Below are 19979 nucleotides of genomic sequence, written 5' to 3' on the forward strand. Positions count from 1 at the left end.
ACATAAGCTCTTCAATGATGTGGTCAATAAGCAGCGGGGGGGCTTCCCTGGTGGCGCAGTGGTTGAGAGTCCTCCTGCCGATGCAGGGGACACGGGTTCGTGCCCCAGTCTGGGAAGGTCCCACATGCCGCGGAGCGGTTGGGCCCGTGAGCCATGGCCATTGAGCCTGCGCGTCCGGAGCCTGTGCTCCGCAACGGGAGAGGCCACAGCAGTGAGAGGCCCACGTACAGCAAAAAAAAAAAAAAAAGCAGCGGGTCTAATTTCTATCATTTCAAAGTGGTGATGAATGTCAAGATACTTCACATTAGTGTGATATGAAAACATCTGTGATTTCTGCTGGGGACAGAGGTATGGGTACTGCTGATTCTCCTGTGGTTTGTGCCCTCCCCTCATAATTGCAGGGAAAGGCAAATTTCAGTTAGAGGTTCCTGAAAATAAAGTTGTAATTTTTTTTTTCCCATCCAGTTCAGACCTCCTGAATTCTAACCATAAACCCCTTGGGTATCTGTGGACCAGATTAAGAAGCCCTGGAAGGAAGATTATACTCTGTCCTATCTGGGGCAGTGGTTTTCAAGCTTTTCAAGATTAATTTTTATTTTTATTTTTATTTTTTTTGGCGGTACGCGGGCCTCTCACTGTTGTGGCCTCTCCCGTTACGGAACACAGGCTCCGGACGCGCAGGCTCAGCAGCCATGGCTCACGGGCCCAGCCGCTCCGCGGCATGTGGGATCTTCCCAGACCGGGGCACGAACCCGTGTCCCCTGCATCGGCAGGCGGACTCTCAACCACTGCGCCACCAGGGAAGCCCTCAAGATTAATTTTTACACAAAACAAGAGAGATGCTTTCTGACCAGAAAGGGTGGGGTGCAGAGGCAGCAGTTACTAAGGCTTCTCTATAACCCTATGGCTTATTATTTTTATGACAAACATGAAATGTGGCAGGTGATTTTCTTTTTTTTTTTTTTTTTTTTTTTTTGTGGTACGCGGGCCTCTCACTGCTGTGGCCTCTCCCGTTGCGGAGCACAGGCTCCGGACGCGCAGGCCCAGCAGCCATGGCTCACGGGCCCAGCCGCTCCGCGGCATATGGGATCCTCCCAGACCGGGGCACGAACCCGTATCCCCTGCATCGGCAGGCGGACTCTCAACCACTGCGCCACCAGGGAGGCCCGCAGGTGATTTTCTGAATGCTCTAAAAATATTAGTTTATTTAATATAACATAACAAACATATAATATGATTGTAACAATCTTATAAGGGAAGAATTGTTATTCCCACTTCACAGGTGAGGAAAGTGAGGCTCAGAGGTTGAGCATATGCCCAGGCCACACAGATAGTTAGTGTTGGAGCTGAGATTTGAACCCAGGCAGTCCTGCTCCAGAGACTGTGTTCTTAACCTCTGTGCAGTGCTGCATCCCCTACTGTTATTTGAAAACAGCATTGTAAGATTTTAAAAAAGAAAGTGGTGTAATGAAGGCAGTGGCTTAAGAAGTCTATAGAAGGTGAGTGTGGGATGGCTTGGAAAGAGGGAGACGTGAGAGCAGCAGGGAGACCAGTTAAGTGGCTGTTGCCGTGTCTGAGATCAGAAGGGGATGACCTTCGTGAGCAGGGCAGTGATGTTGGAAATTAAAGCTGAGACAGGTATGAGAAGCTCTTTGAACAAAGAGTAAGTTTTCACTGTTGACTAAATGTGGGATGTAAAGGGGAGACAGAATATGGAGAAGAATGGAAGGCCAAGAATTACAGAATTAGACTGTAGGATTATAGCTGACCAAACGACGCTTCCGGCACCTGAAATTACACAGAGATTTGACAGTCTCTTTTTGGCCTAATGAATTACCGCTTTGTTTTTATTTATTTGTTTGTTTGTTTATTTATTAAAACCAGTTGATTTTTTTAAAAATTTATTTATTTATTTATTTTTGGCTGTGTTGGGTCTTGGTTGCTGTGCGCGGGCTTTCTCTAGTTGCGGCAAGCGGGGGCTACTCTTCATTGCGGTGCGCGGGCTTCTCACTGTGGTGGCTTCTCTTGTTGCAGAGCACAGACTCTAGGCATGCGGGTTTCAGTAGTTGTGGCTCCTGGGCTCTAGAATGCAGGCTCAGTAGTTGTGGCTCGTGGGCTCTAGAGCGCAGGCTCAGTAGTTGTGGTGCACGGGCTTAGTTGCTCCGCGGCATGTGGGATCTTCCCGGAGCAGGGCTCGAACCCGTGTCCCCTGTATTGGCAGGCGGATTCTTAACCACTGCGCCACCAGGGAAGTCCTACCACTTGGTTTTTAAACGTACCCATGTTCTGGTTTCTTTCTTCTTTCTCTCAGGCCGGATTAGGAATAAAGCTGAGGTGGACAAAGCCACAGTTGATGCCATTCTCTCCTTAAATATCATCTCTGCCAAGTACCTGAAGTCTTCCCACAACTCTAGCAGGTGGGGCACCCGGGGAATGTGGTGAGTCAGCCCTCGGGGGGTTGATTGATTCACTGTGGATTCCTTGTTCATTAATGACTCCCCCCTTCTCACTTCAGAGTTCCCTGTTTCCTCCCCTGTCTGCCCTGCTCTTCAAAAATAAAAACATAAATCATTGGAGATACTTGTATGTGATGATACCCCCAGAGAATGGAAATGTTCTATCCCCTGGGGAGTTTGAGTAGATGTAATACAGTGACAGAGAAAAAGCAGAAAAAGAAAACTCAGCATGCCACCCAAGGGTTTAAAAGTACAAATTAATTACGGCTAAGACTAAATGTTTTCCTATGAAGTGGTTGCTGTGGAGAAAGACCTCTCGGCCTGGGATGTCATGGGAACATGCCCTCCAAGGTATAGTGAACCCTCCTGTGTTCATCTTTGCTGCTGCCAGTATCGGCTCAAGGAGTCTCAGTATCTGCTTTTCATTTTCCTTTATGCATGAAGGCAATAAATTATTATAAACTCTTCTGACTAAGATTGGCTGCTATAAATAATGAATTTTATTTTAAATTTTAAATTAGTGTCCCTTAGCAGTCCATTTTATAATCAAGTGGTGACAATGCATAAAGTACCTAGCCGTTCTACTTTCCCGTGTCAGACTGGAAATAAATCTGCTGGGGCGCTTTTACCTCCCTGGGAAAGGAGTCCCGTCATCGTGCACAGAGACTCCCATTTCTCTACGTGGTGAGGGCTAGGAAACAGGCATGGCTGTGTGTTCTAATGTGGGCTCAGAACTCAGCCTTCGAATTACAGGATTTCTCTGTGGTCTGCCTGTTCCTAAAAAAGTTGCTCACATGTGTTGGCAAGAGGGAGAGGAAAGATAAGACAATAAGCAGAAGCAGAAATGAAAAGTTCGGGCCAGGATTAATTTCTTTACATTGTTTCTGTGTGTTACTGTTTTGCATGGGAGTGAGGAAAAGGAAACAAATGTCTGTTTGCTTTTTGCCAGTCAGAGGAGCTGGCAGGAGCTGTGGACAGAAAGGGAAGGTGGGTGAGACGGTGTGTACCTATGTGGAGGGGGTGTGGCAGAGGTAAAGTAGGGTGCTTTGACCCCCGCCTGGGCCGATTCCTGGGCAAAATCTTGAAACAATACCATTTCTCTGAAGTCAGCATTAACCCCACATAGCGTTCCCTCTTCTGCCAGACATTTACAGCAAGTATTCAGCTGGCATTCACCACATTTTCCTTGCAACTATGAGAAATATATCTTAAACTTCCCTATGGTACTTAGCAAAACAGGGAAAACTGGTGTTTGGTTGAAGTGCTGGTTATGTTAAACTTGCCTACATTAGAGTCACCTTCAAAAGTCCTTTGATTCCTGTCTGGCAGCGTGTCACATGCTGTAGAAGATGAATTTGGCTTTGTTAGAAGCAGTTTATCTTTCCCAGTAGAAGCTTAGAGTTAATCAAAAAAGTTGCTGGGACTTCCCTGGCCGCGCAGCAGTTAAGAATCTGCCTGCCAACGCAAGGGACACAGGTTTGAGCCCTGATCCGGGAAGATCCCACATGCCGCGGAGCAACTAAACCTGTGTGCCACAACTACTGCGCCCACGTGCTGCAACTACTGGAGCCCGTGTGCCTACAGCCCACGTGCCACAACTGCTGAGCCCGTGTGCTGCAACTGCTGAAGCCTACGTGCCTAGAGCCCGTGCTCCACAACAAGAGAAACCACCACAGTGAGAAGCCCATGCACTGCAATGAAGAGTAACCGCTGCTCGCCGCAACTAGAGAAAGCCCTCATGCAGCAACAAAGACCCAACACAGCCGAAAAGGTTAAAAAAAAAAAAAGTTGCTAAAGTCAAGAGTAATAAAAAGAAGAATTTCCCTGGTTGCGCAGTGGTTAATAATCCACCTGCCAATGCAGGGGACACGGGTTCTAGCCCTGGTCCAGGAAGATCCCACATGCCGCGGAGCAACTAAGCCCATGCGCCACAACTACTGAGCCTGCGCAACTACTGAAGCCCGTGTGCCTAGAGCCCATGCTCCGCAGCAAGAGAAGCCACCGCAATGAGAAGTCCGTGCACTGCAAGGAAGGGTAGCCCCTGCTCGCCACAACTAGAGAAAGCCTGCGCGCAGCAGCAAAGACCTAACACAGCCAAAATATAAATAAATAAATAAATAAATAAAAATTTTAAAAAGAAGATACAGACTTTAAACACTTGTTTTAACTTAAAGTATATAAATGTACATTAATTTGTCAAGCTCTTGCTATAGGGCCAAGGCCTTTTCTTTAATTGTAGGCTCATTTATTAGACTTCTGACTGTCTTTCTTGCAAAGCCACACCCATAATTCATCACCTATGTTTTTCAATTTGGTGGAACTAGAAACCTATGAATAAAATCTAAGTGCAGAATCCTTTAAACTTTTTATCATATATCATCGAAATTTTATTTCCCTCTTTCTTTTACATTGATCTCACCCAAACTTAACAGCTGTTTTTTAAACAACTCACCATTATCAAGTCTTTTTAAAATGTTCAATTTATTTTTCACACTAAGTTTCCACACTTAGTTTTGTTTCACACTGAACAAAAATTCTTTTTGCCATCATGTTTCAGTGATTTATCTAATATTGAATTAAATTAGGTAATTATAATAACAAATACAACCACATAAACAAGTTTGTACTACTGACACTTGAGAAGCATGAAACTCAGCTCTCTGGAGCAAATTGTCTGGGCGATGAGCTACCTCTTCATTTTAGAATAATGTTCAATGAGAAATGGACGTCAGTCTATACATTGTAGGGATGTGGAGAGCATAAGTTCATTTGGTAAGTGGCTAAATGGGGTTTGGTTAAGAGAGCTTTTGTTCTTTTTGCCTAAGGTTTAATGTTTAAAGTTGAACTTACAGAACTCCAGTTGGGTGTATTACATACATAACTAGAGGGCTCCTGTGATATATTGATAGTGGAGCACAGCTGACAAGGGCCATTACTCCTTTTCTTCCCAGCCCTGCATTTTTGTTACCTACTGACTTGGTTTTCCCTTAACTCCACAGCAACTTCCTACCATTTCCAATAGTAAGTCACCTCCTAAAGGGATGTTAATAGAGGTGGTCTCCACTCTCCCTTCTGTGCCCAGCATTTCCTTAACTGAACGTCTCGGGGAGGGACCCGTGTCATTGTAAGCCCTTTATCAAATTGTGTCCCGTGGAATTCTCTGTTAATTGTTTGTACACTTGAATTCACTTTTGCTTATCAGCAAACTTGTGTTTTTATATATATATTTTTTTCTCTTCTATCTCTCTCTCCCTCTCTTTTTTCCTTTTTTTTCTTTTGCTGCACTAACAAAAGCTTTTTCTGTGTTTTTACAGGCTCTTTCTTGATAAGGATATTCCTAGGTATTTTCTGTTTGCTTTTTTGCACATAAAGATTCTAGTTTATCAGAATGCTTTATGTCTTATGTAGCTTTAACTGCTATTTTAATTTAATAGTTTTCCGCCACGTAAACTTGCGCCCACCTAGGATAGAGCAAGACCTCATTCTGCACCCTTGTGCCCTGGGTTTTTCTGATGCACGTATAGTGTCACATGTAGGCTCTTCAGTAACTTGTAGAGTTCTGAATTATTTTCTCATTCCATTTAGTAAACTTGCCCATTTTATTCTCTGCCCCTTCAAGTTTTCCTCTTCCACATTACAAAGTAGAATGTTACTCCCCTCATTTCATAAGGAATCTCAGGCTTGCATAATTGTTCACTTTTTTCTTTGTTTTGTCCTGTGTAGTAGTAGACACCAATTTAGTTATTTGAGTAGCTGAGTCTGTGAGAAATATTTTTTTAATTTTTAAACATTTCTCTTTCTCCTGTCAGGACTGCTTGTCTCATCTATTTATTTTCTGCTTTTGGAAAAGAAAAAGTTCCTGGTTCAGTAGTAAAGGAAATTTTCCCCCATCTCTCCCTTCGTCTGATGTAGGGAAGAAAACTGAAGGAAGTGATACATGACAATTTAGCCTAAATGTTTTTTTAAAGATGCACATACACACGCACACAACACATAAACACACACACATACACACACACACATACACACACATACATATACACACACACTGCCATTGTCTGGAACATCCTGAGAAATCCATTTGGGATTATTTCCTGACCACCTTAGTGCCATACAGGACAGCATGTCTCAGGACTCAGCCCTGTTTCTAACTCCAGATTCTCTTGCTAGCTTGATTTCGTTGACATTTCTCTTCAGTCTTGGTTGTATTTCTTACGACCATCTCTCAGGAGTTGCCACCCTTAGTGAGTATTCAAAAGAATGTGCTGCCGTAACTCCCAGGCACCAAACAAAACAACAAGAAAACCCCACCTTTTCCCCCCATCCCAATACAGGGAGATTTTAGTGATGTCAGAATTTTTCTATGTTAGCCAAGTTTCTGCTAGTGAAATTTCCTCTTTAGGTTAAGTGAAAACCAGAAAACAGAAATGTGAAGAGGCTTTCTCACACAAATTCAAAACATCTGCCTCAGTGGAAAGGGAATCATGAACCCTGAATGCTGGCAGCTGGGGATGCTTAGGTTCTGGTGCAGAGCTTGATGAGGGGCGGGTTCCAGGCAGCAGTGAAGTGCTTGTTGCTGTCAAGTGTCTCCAGGGCCCTCGCCCTGAGAAGGGGCCTCACTTCACTCAGCACGGGGTGACCAGACCTGCAGTGCGACAGGCAGGTCCCATTCCAGGCACCTCGACAGACCCTGGGACACAATAGAAGAGCAGTCTCAGGGACAGAGCCCTCAAGTGGCTTCTGCTGAAGTAATGGATTTCACCACCCAATATTAGAATTTGTGTTAAACCAAATTACAATTTAGATTTGATCGAAACAGAGCTTTGTGGATGCATAAAGGGTTCTCTGCTGAGCCCAGTGAGCCCAGGAGCTGGGGAAGGGCTTCTGTTATCCTTTGTTGTGGTTGCTGTTTGGGTCTCTTGGTTGCTTTGTCCATCTTTGTCCTGTTAGTTGTCTCTATATTCCTTTGATGTCTTTGTAGAGAATTTTCTTGACCCATACACACTGCCTCAAAAGCTAGATGTTTGAGAGTATCACATACAGCCGAAGGCCCTTGGACAACACGGGTTTGAACTGCACGGGTCTGTTTGCATGTGGATTTTTTTCAGTAGTAAGTACCACAATACTACGTGACCCGCAGTTGGCCAAATCGGTGGAGGCAAAACCTCGGGTACTGAGGGCTGACTGTAAGTTATACACAGATTTTTAACTTCATGGAGGGTCAGCCCCCTAACCCCTGTTGTTCAAGGGTCAACTGTACTTCAGGAAGACTTAGATCTAGAAGTAGTTACAAGATGAAATAATCAGGCTTCAAACACTGGCACTCAGAGGATGAGGCGTGGTTACGGAGTTCATTTAAGTATTGTTTTCTCTGTTTATTTCTGGAGAAAGAAGCATGGAGATGTGTTTAAAGAGAAGGTATGCCAGCTGTTTGTCATGGGACACCTAGAAAAGACAGCTGCAGTGAGGTTACCATTTGGGAAGGAGTGAGGAGGAACATCCTGGGCAGGGGAGAAGGTGTGCAGAGCTCTAGCTGAATTGGGTGGGGTGTGTTGCACGTGCAGAGAGCTAGTGGTGATGGGAAGCCCACTCTGAAGGGCTGGACCAAGTCCTAACGGGGGCCTGAGCGGGGGACACGGGGGGTCGAGTTGGGAGTTGATCTGTGACACTGCTGTTGAACTCAGGACGGTGCTTCACGTGAGACTTGCTGAACTGGAAGGTTTAATGCCAAGTAGGGTCTATGGTGTTTTACTAGTAAGAGGAAAGAAAGATATTAAAACAACTTTAAAAACCAGTTCATGGGTGTTTATTAAATAGTCAAGCTTCTAGTTGTTATCTGAATGTAAGATTCTTATGTGAATTTTTTGGAAAACTGATAAATAGTAGTTGGCTAGCTCTTGGTGTAAAAAATCATTCTCTTTTACTGAAATGTCAGCTAAGAATAACCTCTTATTCTTCTATTTAAAACAAGTCTCTCTATACTGTTTCTTTCATGAACCCTCCCAGATGTGTTTGTGACATTTCTGAGGCTCAGCAGAATGGGATCGAGATACAAAGACTGCAGCTTCCAAATGACTGAATCTTTGCTTCCGACCCTCATCACTGACTGACAGAGGAGCTTACTTAGTCTCTCTTTCCTCTTTTAGTTTCTGTTGATACTCATTTCTCCTTTTCATCTTAATCCCTTTGATTGATCTCACTATTTTTATGTTTATAGGCAGAGGAGAAACAGGCTTGTCAAAAAACAAACAATAAAAAACATAGCTTAAGTGTTCCTTGACGGTGGGTGGGGGGCAAGAGCATGGGCGCCTGCCTTTTCCTCCTCGGAGGTGCAGGTTCTGCTCTGTCGTTAGACTTTAGTAAGTTGGAAATGCTGGTCGGTGTGGGATTCTGCAGCATTACTGACAATGGCAGTGCCTGGACTAAGGTGACTTCAGCTTCTTCTGGATGACTCCCTCTTGCCTTTTTGACCTTAGGACCTTCTATCGTTTTGAGGCCGTGTGGGACAGCTCCCTCCATAACTCCCTCCTTCTGAACCGAGTGACACCCTATGGAGAGAAGATCTACATGACCTTGTCGGCCTACCTGGAGGTGAGAAGACCCACAGCTTGAGTTGCCGTGAACAGCCAGCCCTGAACAGTGGGAAAGTTACAACAGGAAATGGGGAGGAAAGATTTGACTGATTTTGCCTTCCTTTCCCCCTGCACATCCTGAAGTTATTTATTTTATTATACTTTACTACCTGTTCTGGTTATATTAAATTCTGTTCCTCGTCTCTAGTTAATCAAAAAGTCACATAACTTTTATTACAGCTTCAGCTTTAGCAGCCCAATTCCCATTCTTCAAAGAATGTATGATTTTAAGAATACCACCTCTTGTCTTTGTAGTTGTGGGCCGAGCCTAGTGGTGGTTAACGGCGCAGGCCCTGGAACTAGCCTATCTGAGTTCAAGTCACTGTGCTGCCACTTACTGCCTTCCTGTCCTTGGACAAGTGACTTCATCTCTCTGTGCCTCAATTTCCTTGTCTTTCAAACAGGGGTAATAATAATAGCATTTATCTCAGAAAGTTGTTGAGAGGTCACAGAAAAGGATTTAGAACAAACAGTGCTTGGCATATAACAAGTAATAAACATTAGCCGTTATTACAGAAAAAAAACTTTGAAAAAAATAAATGCATCTGCAAGCAACACCACCTGACCTTGCACGTATTATCTTCTGATTTGCTGTTGAAATCATCGGTAGAGCTGAAATCCTCCACCCCCCACATCTGGGAGCAGCTTTCCAGATACGGTAGTGCCCAGACTGTGGTCACAGATGCTCTGTCTGTGTTTAATCGGAGCCCACTCCTGTTTGCTTTCAGCTGGATCATTGTATCCAGCCAGCTGTCATCACCAAGGATGTGTGCATGGTCTTCTATTCCCGGGATGCCAAGATCTCGCCGCCACGCTCACTGCGCAGCCTCTTTGGCAGTGGCTATTCGAAGTCACCAGACTCGTAAGTTTTTGAGACAAGTTTAGCTTCCAGTTGGTGTACCCTGTACAGAATCAGCAGTCTTCTAGCTGCTGTTTTCAGGGTTAGTTCACAACCTATAAACCGGAGTGCAGTGACTTGAATGTTGGCATTTAATAAAATATTGATAAATTGATGAGTTAATGAGGGAAGGAAGGAATGTTCCATTGTGAACACTTCTCAAAAAATTTTGTAGGGACTAAATGTTCTTTTTAAATGTCATTATTATTATTTCTAACAGCTTACCATACCATTGGGATTTTTTTCTTTTTAAGATTTATTCATGTTTAAGATATATGAATATACATGAAGAATAACACAGTGACTACCTGTGCATCACTACCTGGCTTAAAAATTAAGTATTACTAATACAGTAGAAGATTCAGTCCCTTTCTTAACCACACTCCCCAGAAACTGATGTTTATCATTTCATTCTAGTCAGACCTTTCCCCCCTCATCTTTTCTTTCTTGTGGTAAGAAAAGGCAAAATTTTAATCTTCACATTTGTATTATTAATCTTCTAGTTTATCATTCAGTTTTATTCTTAAGTTCAGAACAGGAAAAGAACAGTGACCGATAAGAAATGTCTGTAATTATATTTGAGGGTGGATTGCAGTCCCAGCGGAGGAGACAGCATTTTAAGCAGAGAGAATTGAGATTTTCCTGGTTTTGTGCTATATGAAATTAAGCAGTTGTTTATTTGTTTTAATTCAAATAGCAATCGAGTCACTGGAATTTATGAACTCAGTTTATGCAAGATGGCAGACACAGGTAGTCCAGGTAAGCTCTATGGATCAGGAAAGTGATTGTTACCTTTGCATTTGACTGGAGTACATTATATCAAAAATCTACCCCACCCCTGTAGGATAGATATACATTTTTGAGAAGGCAGTTATATTTTACAAGCCACTTTGATGGTGGTGGTAGGAGTTTCCTTTTTCTGAGTTGCAGCACTGTTTGGTTTATGACATGCAATACAGTTATAAAAGCTGTATGGGACAAAATGTTGCTGGGCTGTGGAATACTATAACAAATTCAAGTGTATTAGAGTGAATTTGGCTTGGAAAACTTCAGAACCATTTCCCTCTCCACCTGAACCCCAAAGATAACTTGACAGTATAACTTTACAGGTGCTGTCAACCTAGAATTTGAACTTCCTATGCTCTAGAAAGACAAATTATTAAGTTGAACTTGTTCTGTGTTCTTTTTAATGTCTCCTTGAACTGCTGTTGTTCCTCCAGTTTGGTGGCCTTCAACAGCACTCTGTGTTTCCACGTTTGTATACTGGAATGTGGACACAAGTCAGGGTTTTTAAAAACATTTAATATAAATTTGAGTTGGTTTAGAGAACATATGTGGAAAAGAGGCCAAGGCCCACAGGTAAGATTGAGATAAAAAAAGACAACTTTGAGTATGAATCCAAGTCCCAATAGCAGCTAATTAGTGTCTAGATAGTTCCTTCAGAAATTTTTTAATTAACATAAATTCATGTCTCTTGTATGTGAAACCAGCATAATATTTTAAAAAATTAATGGGAAATAATGGAGGCTAAACCAGTCTGTCATCTACCATATTAACTGAGCTACCAAATATGAGGTAGCTCACTTTTTTCCCATGAGTGTATTTTTATATATTTAGAACAATAGCGTACAGGCTATTTAATCTCTGTATTTTCACTTAACATAATAACTAGCATTTTCTCAAGAGGCATTACCAGCTTCATAATTATTAAAGAATATAAAACTCAGTTTTTAAAAGAAGTTTAGAGAGTTGCTTTGGGGCAAAAGGGATAAATTTTTATTAATAATCAAAATCCCATGTATCTTGAGACTAAACTGTCTCAGTGTGCCATATATTGTGAATTATTAATTCATTTTGAGCTAAAATTGGAATTGGATTTTTTTCTGGAAAAAATAGTTGTTTCCTCTTATCTTAGGCATGCAGAGGAGGAGAAGGAAAATTTTGGATACATCAGTGGCGTATGTGCGGGGAGAAGAGAACTTAGCAGGCTGGCGGCCTCGTGGAGACAGCCTCATCCTTGAGCACCAGTGGGACTTGGAGAAGCTGGAGCTCCTGCACGAGGTACCCCGGGGCATGGGGTGCGCAGGTGAACTCTCGGGCAAGATTCCCTCAGCATCATCAGTCTTACACTCACCTCCTGTCTGTGATCCTGGCTTTGCAGTTTTCGATCATGATGGAGGCATAATATTTTGCTTATTAAGATCTTGATGAGCTTTGTGTTTGCTGAGGCTGTAGTGTTGATCTTCTTAGGTGGAGAAAACCCGCCACTTCCTGCTGCTCCGTGAGAGACTTGGTGACAGCATCCCCACATCCCTGAGTGACTCATTGTCCCCCAGCCTCAGCAGTGGGACCCTCAGCACCTCCACCAGCATCTCCTCTCAGATCTCAACCACCACCTTTGAAAGTGCCGTCACACCCAGTGAGAGCAGTGGCTACGACTCCACAGACATTGAAAGCCTGGTGGATCGAGAGAAAGAGCTGGCTACCAAGGTGTGGCTCCCTGCCTCTGCTGAGCATTTTCCCCCGTGAGGCTCTGTGAGCTGGCGTTTCTGTTTTTTCACTTGCATTTTCATCTTTCTTTGAGGGCCTCTGTTTCAAGGCCTGTGCTCACACTGTGAATATAGAAATAAATGAGACTTAACTTCTACCCTTAATAAGTTGACAGGCAAGGGGGTGACAAGCTTACAATAGAGGTTTGGTTGAGAATGCTGTGGGAGCCGGAGGAGAGGCCTGCCCAGGAGGGCACTCGTGGACTGACCTTGGAAGGATGCGCAGGAGGGAGCCAGCGGCGTCCTGCACGATCATTGTGAGGGAATCCGTGCAGGAGAGGGACAGGAGATGGAGTTGGAGAGATAGGGCAGGGCCAGATCACGAAGAGTCTATGTGCTGGACTAAAGCGTCCAGAATATCCCGGGGGTGACTTGGAAATGTTTCAAACAGGTATTTGTTTTAGAAAGGTTTCTCTGGCAGCAGTAAAGAGGATGGATTTGTGGTGAAGAGACAGGCTAGAGGCAGAAAGAATTCTTTATTTCAGTAATCCAGATGAGAAACGGTAAAGTTTTTAACTATGGCGGGGGTGTGTGGGATGAAGAAGAATCACGGGAGAGACATTTGGAAGGTAGAATCCGCATTCCTTGTTGCCTGGATAACAGCAGGAGAGGGCAGAGAGGTTGTTGAGGATGACCACCAGGCATGTGGGTCTGAGCAACTGGCTGACAATGGAATACAGAAATAAGAGGGATTTTGTGTTCTTTTCAATAATCAAATGGTCGTCTAGTTGATTTGGGAACGTATGTCCATCCAGAAACCTCCATGCCTTTTAGTACCAGGGCAAATGGAGAATGAAAGGGATGCTGTTGCATTCTTAAGCACTTTAAACTGTGGTGTTTACGGTAATTCACTTTTGTAGTCATGAGAATGGCTTTTTATCCACTCATTTTATCGTCTTTGTTAGGCTTGTACCAGGCCTCTCTTGCTATGTACTCAGTTAATTTCTAGAGCTATTTGAGCAGCACCTGAGCTCCACTGTGAGTCTTAGGCATGGTATTTTCCCTTCCTGCTTTAATCCTGGGCTTTGTTTAACCATTGAAACTTACTCTTCCCTCTCTCTTCCCTAGTGCCTGCAACTTCTCACCCACACTTTCAACCGAGAATTCAGCCAGGTGCACAACAGCATCAGTGACTGCAAGGTGAGCAGCTCTCATTTCCTGTGCTCAGGTTTTGCTGCTTTTAGGTGGCTTGAGATGGGCATAGCATCATATGTGAGGCTGTATGACATATCTGCTCTGTCGTTTATTTAATTTTTCAGTCAGAACACTGACTTCTGAAGATAAAAGTATTCTTCTGTGTCTCTTAGAGTAATTATGAGATGGGAAACATTTGGGCTTTTCCCTGAATCCCTTGGAGAAGAGTATTCTGCAGGGGGTGATATATTATTATATGGCAAAAGGCACAAGAAGTCCTGAGGTTCTTGGTGGCATGAAATTTTGTTGCCTTCGACAAAGAGTGAGGTGAACACTTTAAAGAATTTCTGCATCATTCACTCTGTTCTGGTCATCTTCACCTTTTTTGCTATTCCCTAGACACTCCAAGCTTTCCGCCTTGAGGTTGTGTACGGTGGCTGTGCATTTACCCAGTATAACCTTCCAGATAGTCCCATGATTCGCTCCTTTATTTCAGTTTTCTGCTCAGATGTTGCCTCCTTGGAGCGGATTTCCTTAACCACCCTATGTAAAGCCAGCAGCCCTCTGAAACCTTTTTTTTTTTTTTACATCTTTATTGGAGTATAATTGCTTTACAATGGTGTATTAGTTTCTGCTTTATAACAAAGTGAATCAGTTATACATGTGTTCCCATATCTCTTCCCTCTTGCATCTCCCTACCTCCTACCCTCTCTGAAACCTTTTAACCTGCTTCTCTGCTTTACTTTTTGCTGTAGCACTGATCCCTGCCTGACACTTCTTAAAGTGTTTGTCGATTGGTTTATTATCTGCCTTCTCCACTTAAAGTGTAAGCTCCAGGAGGGCAGGGCCTCGGCCGTATTCTTAGAACAGTGTCTGTTGTTCTTGGTTCTTGGCACATATAGGTAGGGTCATTTAGTTAATACAGGAGGCTGTAGCAATATAAAATATAAACATTTTATAAATATAAAAAGCTAGCCTTGCCTCTTTTATAAATGTCTTTTTTTTTTTTTTTTTTTTTTTGCGATATGCGGGCCTCTCACTGTTGTGGCCTCTCCCATTGCGGAGCACAGGCTCCGGACACGCAGGCTCAGTGGCCATGGCTCACGGGCCCAGCCGCTCCACGGCATGTGGGATCTTCCCGGACCGGGGCACGAACCCGTGTCCCCTGCATCGGCAGGCGGACTCTCAAACACTGCGCCACCAGGGAAGCCCTTTTATAAATGTCTTGATTCCTCTTCTGACACTTTGGCCAAAAATTTTCGTAAGAATTGTTTTCTTGAATGGCCTGAAACAGAAGAGGATTTATGAACATGAGGTCACTGGCTGTCAAAGCTTCTTACTGCAGAGGTGGTTTTGTTCATCTGAATCTCACTTGCTGTGTTCTGTTTTCTTCCAGTTGTCTGATATTTCTCCAGTCGGACGGGATCCCTCTGTGTCCAGTTTTAGCAGTGCTACCCTCACTCCCTCCTCCACCTGCCCCTCTCTGATAGATGCTAGGAGCAACTCTTTGGATCAGAAGTAAGTACCCAGATTTCACTGACAAAAGCTAATTTAAGAACCAAGGGAAATGCCAACCTTCCGCTAGCTCAGTGGTTCTCAACCGAGGGCAGCAGCGTCCCCCTAGGCAGCCTTGGGAAACATGTGGGAGCCTTTTCTGGATGTCACAGTGACTGGGAAGATGCTGCTGACATCTCTTAACGTCATACGTTTTACTGACTTTCTGCATCAAGTCACTGACTCCTCTTCTTCATCCCCTTTTGTGTGATTTGTTCTTGTATTCACACCCCTGATTGTCTCCTCAGTGAGATCAGACACAGGAAGCCCCATCCTGGGAAAAATATTTTGAAACTACTTTGGAAAAAATATTTTAATGACACAAGAAAACATATAGGTAAGAAGAATAGAGATGAAGTCCATGAATGATTCCATGAACTCATCATTAGAATTGCTGCTGTGCAGTGTGCCATCAGGCTCCTTCGCCCTGTCTCCATTCATTATGCTCACCTGTCACAACCTACCTGGTTATTATCCAGCTGTCTATCTTCCTGTATCAACACTGAGGCAGTGGGCTGGAGAAAATAACACAACCAGGTAATTTAATTGAATCTGGGATGCCATCAACTCTAAGACATTATTTTTATATACCACTAAAAGAAAAAGCAATGCCAACTAAGATGTGACATGCCATCAATTACAAGATGCATCCCAATTCGAGAAATGGTAAAGTTTGAGAAAAATGGGCTTTTTGGAATTGGTGAAATGCAGTTAATTAGACTAAGCTGCTCTACAAAGATAACAGTACAGAGCGCGGGGATCCTCTGTCTCACGTCGGTTCCGAGCTGGTCCTGGTTGGTGGAGCACCTCTGCTCCAGACAGCCGTTCAGGGGCCCAGCTTCTTCCCACGTGTCTGCTCACTCTGCCAGCCCCTCAGGCAGCGGTCCTCAGACTTCAGTGGCATCAGCATCACCTGGGAGGCTTGTTAAAGCCCAGGTGGCTGAACCCCATTCAGAGTTCCTAATTCTGTATGTCTGAGTTGGAGCCTGAGAATTTGAATTTCTAACAAGTTTTCAGGTGAAGTTGATGCCGCTGATCAGGGACCTCACTTTGAGAACCGCTGCCCTTGGTGGTGCCCTAGGTGTGGCCTTGAGACTAAATAGAAACATATAAAGGAATGGAGTTCATATTCAATACTCTTTTGTTTAGAGGGTGTCAGGGTAGGAAGAGAGACTGAGTGACTTGGTGCTCATCAGTGATGAGTTTCCTTCATAACCGCAGAAGGATGTGACACCAGGTGAATCTGGGGTTACGTGTCGGACGCCAGCTTCGTCGTCTTAGCCAAGCTCTCTGGAACTGATGTTTGCAACGTCCCTGGTGTTCGGGGAGAGGCACTGTTCCTCCTGGTGAGATGGCTGTGTGTTGACCTTACTGAAGCACCTGTTACCCCTTTCTTCCTAACCTCTCTCTTTTCAAGGACCCCAGAAGCCAATTCCCGGGCCTCTAGTCCCTGCCCAGAATTTGAACAGTTTCAGATTGTCCCAACTGTGGAAACGCCCTATTTGGCCCGAGCAGGAAAAAATGAATTTCTCAATCTTGTTCCAGATATTGAAGAAATTAGACCAGGGTGAGTACTATACTGAACAGGGATGCCAGGTATTAAAAGACAAATTAGGGCTTCCCTGGTGGCGCAGTGGTTGAGAGTCCGCCTGCCAATGCAGGGGACACGGGTTCGTGCCCCGGTCCGGGAAGATCCCACATGCCGCAGAGCGGCTGGGCCCGTGAGCCATGGCTGCTGGGCCTGTGCGTCCGGAGCCTGTGCTCCGCAACAGGAGAGGCCACAGCAGTGAGAGGCCCGCGTACTGCAAAAAAAAAAAAAAGACAAATTAGCAGGAATTTACTTTTAGCTCTTCTACATGAGGTCTGCATTACAGTCTAATGCAAATGGAATCAGGGTGAAAGAGTGCTGGGCTGGGTTTCCGCTCCAGGTGTATCACCGCCACCCAGCACAGCACGTGGTGGTGGTGCTTTGTGCTCTTTTGCTGCATTTCTTCGGCAGATAAGATTCTAGACCAAGTAGATCATTTGCCTGTTTCGTTCAGCCTGGGGACTTGGACTAGGTCTGTTTTGATGGCCCTCGGCTCATGATCACTTTATTTTTGTGAGAAACTAACCTCTCATGTACTGTCCTTTTCAGCTCAGTGGTCTCTAAGAAAGGATATCTGCATTTCAAGGAGCCACTTTCCAGCAACTGGGCTAAACATTTTGTCGTGGTCCGTCGCCCCTATGTCTTCATCTATAACAGTGACAAAGACCCGGTGGAGCGTGGCCTCATTAACTTGTCCACAGCGCAGGTGGAATACAGCGAGGACCAGCAGGCCATGGTGAAGGTCAGTCCTGCCCTCTCTTGCTTTTCATTGCCACGCACAGCCTTCCCCGTTGAGTTCTGAACTCCGTCGTGTGGTGTGGAATCTCTCTTTTGTATTTGGTGTCTCTGAACCTTCAGTGTGAAGGGCCGTGTGCCCTCTGAATATGGCTGGTGGTCCCCACTGTTCAGTATCCATAGTAACTTTCTCATCTTCCTGTGTCTCTTTTAGACACCGAACACCTTTGCTGTATGCACAAAGCACCGTGGGGTCCTTTTGCAGGCTCTCAATGACAAGGACATGAACGACTGGTTATATGCCTTTAACCCACTCCTTGCTGGCACAATACGGTAAGAAGTTGTTCCTGTGTTTGCTTCCTCTCCTTGGTTTTTGCTTCCAGGGACGTCAACATAAACAGAAAAGGAAGTCTTGTTGCAAACAAGTTTAAAATAGAGGAAGGACAGGAGTGTAAATGTGGTTGTAAGGTGACGATGAGGCCTCAGCTTCTCATAAGGTGGCATCTGGTGTCCCCAACGGCTAAGGAGACTCTGGTCACATTTGTACCCAGTTAATCTCCTGCTTTGACTTTTTATTCTTAAGGGGTCTACAGCTGGGGTCTGTGGGACCGAGTAAAGGGAAGATTGTGAGAACCTTAACGGTCTCCCAATATTCGGCCATATGATCTGGCCTCAGATCCTGTGAGGGGCTTGTGTCCCAGGGTCCCCAGAGTGAGGAGGACCACTGGCCGGCCTGCTTGTTCAGGGGCTTAGAGACCCGGGCCTGCAGTGCAGGATGGGAGGACGTGCAAGGAGGGGAGCACAGAGGAGGAATACCTGCGAGGGCAAGAGCCCCGGATCCAGTTTTCCAGTCCCGCCGTCTGTCTGATCCTCTGATCCCTTTTTTGCCCACAGGTCAAAACTCTCCCGCAGATGCCCAAGCCAGCCGAAGTACTAGGTGACAGCCGAGCGCCCTCACTCGCCTTCCAAGAGATAAAGAAAGTGTTACCTCTCATTCCTCTTTGTGATTTCTTGATGGTTATTCTTGTGTGTGATCCTGTGGCTTAAGTGCTTGTCCCTCCTTGTCCAGCACTTTTTCTATCGCTCCTGGTCCTCATCCCCATTGCTCTGTACTCTTTTCTTTTTTCCTGTGCTGAGAATCTTGTTAGAAGCATGTGGCCTAACAAAAGGGGGGGAAAAAACGAACAAAAAACAAAAACCCAGAGGGGATCCAGTGAATCTCCCAATTATTTTTTGGTGTATTTTGGCTTCCTTTTGTGTGATAGGTCCCCATATGACCACCTCTGATGTCTGTACTGCTGTCTTTGGATATCTCTGTCTGTTGTTCAAGACAACATAATTTTTCTTTTCGTTGTGATATAATTTTAATTTTTCTTATAATTTTAATTTTTCTTGTGGCTTAGAGACTAAAGGAAGAGACATCTGGTCTTTTATAGAACCTGAGAGGAAGAAACTTACCTTTTCCCCTTCTGTCTCTTTTTGCCATGACTAATCCTTACATTTTCCATTCAGGAAAAGGGTTGTAGTGAGCTTAAAAATGGGACAGGTGTATTCTCCGAAATTGGGGCTTATTTAGAACATAGTTATGTAATTTTCATTTAGTGGAAGAGACTTTTCAGCAGGTTTGGGACAGTGGCTGCTGTTGACCTTATAAGAAGGCAAGAGCCAGGGCTGTTATTGCTGATGGATTTCAAAGGGCCGTGGGACTTGGGCCATGACAGTGGGGGTCGGTAGGATTCTTGTATTCCCTCACAGCAGGGCTCCTGTGAGCTGTTTGTCTCCACTGGGAGGGAGCCTCTTCTCTCTGAGTCTCAGTTCTGTTCTTGGAGGTAGTAATGACAGTGGCACAGTGTGGAGTTAGCACCATGGTGTCATGTACAAACATCCCACAAGGAGGGAGTGTCTCACCATCTGGCGATGAACTTGACGGTCTTTGTCAGCATTACGATTATGATAATGCCGGGTAGTGTTGTAGCTCCCTTCGATCAAAGAACTCTAGCTCTTAAGTGTAAACTTGGACGTGTCCCTCTGAATCCAGTGGTCATTTTCGGTGATCCTTGTCAAACTGAAAACACTTTCAATGATGCTTGTCTCCCTATGCTCATAGATAAGCGAACATGGCAGGCTTTGCTTTCTGGACCCCAGAATTATAACGGACTTCCTGCCACCACTAAGAGCAAAAGGACACCTGGGGGCAGAGAAGAGGGTCCACCTGAACCCTGGCCAGGCAGAGAAGAGGGTCCACCTGAACCCTGGCCCCAGGCCTGGTCATTTGTCTCCTCCTTGATTATCTCCATCGTGCGTGGAAATACTGCCAGAGGAGAAAGGAGGAAGGAGCTCACTGCCGGTAGCCTCCTTCTGTGACAGAACAGGATCGCCTGCTTCCAGAGGCCCTCGTGGAAGATTCTCTTTCTCTTTCAGCTGCAGTAAGTG

The 19979-nt window shown here is 44.7% G+C and overlaps 1 protein-coding gene across 1 annotated transcript in view; it reads left to right on the forward strand.

Annotated features, from left to right (window-relative positions):
* The window catches only part of KIF1B (kinesin family member 1B), a 135957-nt gene extending 117457 nt beyond the window's left edge, over positions 1–18500 (forward strand). Inside the window, exons 38-49 of the mRNA XM_079728565.1 lie at positions 2312–2417; positions 8933–9047; positions 9817–9950; positions 10684–10745; positions 11902–12047; positions 12237–12476; positions 13604–13675; positions 15066–15187; positions 16641–16790; positions 17361–17553; positions 17761–17879; positions 18441–18500. Of these exons, the coding sequence (XP_079584691.1) occupies positions 2312–2417; positions 8933–9047; positions 9817–9950; positions 10684–10745; positions 11902–12047; positions 12237–12476; positions 13604–13675; positions 15066–15187; positions 16641–16790; positions 17361–17553; positions 17761–17879; positions 18441–18483 (1502 nt within the window). The 3' untranslated portion in view covers positions 18484–18500. The remainder of the gene's footprint in view (positions 1–2311; positions 2418–8932; positions 9048–9816; positions 9951–10683; positions 10746–11901; positions 12048–12236; positions 12477–13603; positions 13676–15065; positions 15188–16640; positions 16791–17360; positions 17554–17760; positions 17880–18440) is intronic.
* The last annotated feature ends 1479 nt before the right edge of the window (positions 18501–19979 follow it).

The sequence above is a fragment of the Hyperoodon ampullatus genome (genome assembly GCF_949752795.1).
Source record: "Hyperoodon ampullatus genome assembly, chromosome: 2".
In the NCBI taxonomy this organism is placed as follows: domain Eukaryota; kingdom Metazoa; phylum Chordata; class Mammalia; order Artiodactyla; family Ziphiidae; genus Hyperoodon; species Hyperoodon ampullatus.